We start from the raw sequence: 3,084 nt of genomic DNA on the forward strand, positions 1-3,084 counted from the left end.
GAAGTGTTGCTCCACTGTCTCACTCTTTATCAAAATATCACTGAGATAAGTGATAGCAAAGTCACAATCATTTAACAGTGCGTCCATCACTTGTTGGAATATGGCAGGTGCCACTTTTACTCCAAAAAGAAGCTGCTTGAATTTATACTATCCGCAGTGTATATTGATTGTTAAAAGGTGTGCACAATCTTCTATCTGTATCTAGGGCTCTGAGAAGTCTAACTTTGAGAAAATTTTTCTTCCATTTAGTTTTGAGAACACTTCTTCTGGGCTTGGTAATGGATAGTTGTGTTCGAGTAAACAGTCAATTAATCCAGTTGAAAAGTTCGCACACACTTTTAGTTTATTTTTTTTCACTTTACATAAACTGTTGGAGCTGCCCAGTCTGGATGGTTGACTTTTTCAATTGTAGCTAGACTTTCTAGTCAGTCTAGCTCTTTATTGACCTGGTGTTGCCTTTTCTTTCACTATGATCCTTGCTTTTGTTTTAGTGCAACAACGTAATCCTTTCGAAAAAAACATCTGGAAACAATTTTTTAATTTTTTGTCTTGGTTCAACTTCATTTGAACTTTTAACTGTGCCGACTACATTTTCACAGAGAACACTGATGAGGGTATCCCGAATAGGTTTAGTGATTTTTTTCAACACATAAATTGATTGTCCTCATTACATTGCAAATACATTCGCTGATGAAATATAATTTATTTCCTGTAACACCATATGCTACTTTATTTGATTTAAATAATTTTGGCTTACCAATTTGTAGCCATGTTTTTTCATTTATGATAGTGATGTCACTACCTGTGTCTAATTGCTTTTCAGCACTAGTGGTTTTGATTCTCACCTTGATGAATTTTCTGTTCATTGTACAAACTTTTTTCTCTAATGACAAACTATTTTTTCTTGTTTGGTCCAATTTTTCATCATCTTAGTTCTGCAGTGCCATACATGGGTTTATCTCCTGATATATATTGTGTTTTTCGTGAAATACTTTATCCGTCTTCCAACATTTTTGCACTGGTTTTATCTGTAAACAATCTCTGCATTGGATTTCTTCAGTGTTGTGCCTTACTTTTAATATCATATCACACTTTTCTGACAGTTTCTAGAGAGTAATATCCTGGTTCATTTCCAGCTTTGTGAAAATTTTTATTCTGACTTCTGCATCCTTTTTAGCAGTAAGTTCCTGAGCAAAAATCAGGCACTTGAACGAGTCTGGAGTTAGTTTATCCTGTTTAAATCTCTCGCACTCTCTGTTCACTCTACTGGCATATGTGGTAAAGTCTTCATCATTGCTTTTCTCAGTGTTCAAACACTTCCAATGTGTGTTGAACAATGATGTTTTTTCACTAAACATCCTACATAAAATGTCAATTGTGTCTGTGAAATTTTTTAGAAACTTTTTTAAGCAATATAAGGTTACAGTATTTCTCATGCTCTATCATCGCTAGTTTCCTCAGAATTAGATGTTTCATTTTGTCTGTCCAGTCTTGGTATTCTTTTACGCAAATTTGTTCAAATCTTTGGTAATAAACCTTGAAAGTGACTTCTTCTAGACTGTATGTAAATTCATTTATTGAAATGGCTACATGGTCTTGCGAAAACATATTTTCTGATTTTGTTGCCAACTTCATTAGTTGTAGTATTTGTTGCTGTAACATGTTATTGTTGTTGCTGTTTTTGAAACTCAACTAAACCCCTCTAACAAGTTTTCCATAATTCTATGGATTTTTCATAAAATGTACAGGGTGATTCAAAAGTCTCCATACATAGGAAAACATTATATTTTTTATAAGAAACAGTTTATAAGATCCCGTAGATCCCCTGATCTGACTCTTCTTGATTTCTATCTTTGGGGGCATTTGGAAGGCATGGTGTATCGCGAAAAGATAAAAGACAAATCATTTGAAGGAACGCATCACTAATTCATTTGCACACGTATCACCAGATGTGCTATTAAGAGTTCACAATGAGTGGGGTAAACGTATTGCAATGTGTATCAAAACAATGGTAACCATATAGAGCCTGTTAAATAAAAAAAGAAACTGTTCTTATAAACTGTCTTATAAAAAAATAAATTGTTCCTATGTATAGTGACTTTTGAATCACCCTGTATATAACAAAAATGTTTGTTACTCTTAAGGCGAGTTTTTAATTTCTCCATGTGAATTTTTTTAAAAATTCCTCCGTGTGAAAATTTTTTAAAATTCTTAATGTCATCTGTGTGAATTGTTTATATATTCATTGCCACTGTTATAATGTGGATTCTTGTTGACTTCTATGTTGACATCGGCACTGTAATATTCTTGTTATCACTATTACGTTGTGGCGGTATTCCATGTCTTATTATCTTTAACTCATCAATCATGCTATCGCTGATAGCCCCACAAGACAATGATTTTGTAACGTCTATCTTGATGGTAATTCAAACCATCACGTAGCTGACACTGACTCTAACTGAGAACTTGTACAATGACTCTACTACTACTGACCCTGCTACAATGACGGACTGTCTGACTTTATAGTGGCTAGTCATACCACTTTGTCACATGGGAAGGAGTGTACCATTTTCACTACAACATTTATTTATTAGTATGACACTGTAGGGTAGGTGTGAAAAGCTTGATCTGGCCAGTTTGAACAAAAATCAGAACATTTCGGCCAGATATGGTCAGTTTGAATACTAAAGGGTTAATGACTGTTATTTTACTAAATTCTTTATTATTTTCAAAATTAATTGAAACAAAACTGTATCTCAACAGAAATATAACAAAAAGGTTAATAATTCCTTAAACTTTTAAAACCCTCTATTTTTTCAGAAGATTTACTCACCATGTATTGTACCTCAGAACCAACACATGTTTTCCGAATGAAGAGAGACTTTGCTGCATTTGTTGGCAGTAACCCATGGGACAGTAGTAACAAGTCACCAAGAATATCAAATGACCTGAAATGCATGCTGGACTTTGACCAGAGTTTGTCTGAAAACACCTCTAATCCACAACTATTATTAGATTCTTCTGGTCAGTATCAATCACCAAGAAATCTTTCTTGGTCATCTTCATTATGTTGTTTTATATATA

At 33.8% G+C, this 3,084-nt stretch overlaps 1 protein-coding gene across 1 annotated transcript in view; it reads left to right on the top strand.

Annotated features, from left to right (window-relative positions):
- Positions 1 to 3,084, top strand: part of LOC106869451 (mitotic spindle assembly checkpoint protein MAD1) — a 77,230-nt gene that overhangs the window by 6,304 nt on the left and 67,842 nt on the right. The window contains exon 2 of the mRNA XM_052975889.1: positions 2,821 to 3,024. Coding sequence (XP_052831849.1) covers positions 2,835 to 3,024 — 190 coding nt within the window. The 5' untranslated portion in view covers positions 2,821 to 2,834. The remainder of the gene's footprint in view (positions 1 to 2,820; positions 3,025 to 3,084) is intronic.

The sequence above is a fragment of the Octopus bimaculoides genome, chromosome 23 (genome assembly GCF_001194135.2).
Source record: "Octopus bimaculoides isolate UCB-OBI-ISO-001 chromosome 23, ASM119413v2, whole genome shotgun sequence".
NCBI classification, from domain to species: Eukaryota; Metazoa; Mollusca; class Cephalopoda; order Octopoda; family Octopodidae; genus Octopus; species Octopus bimaculoides.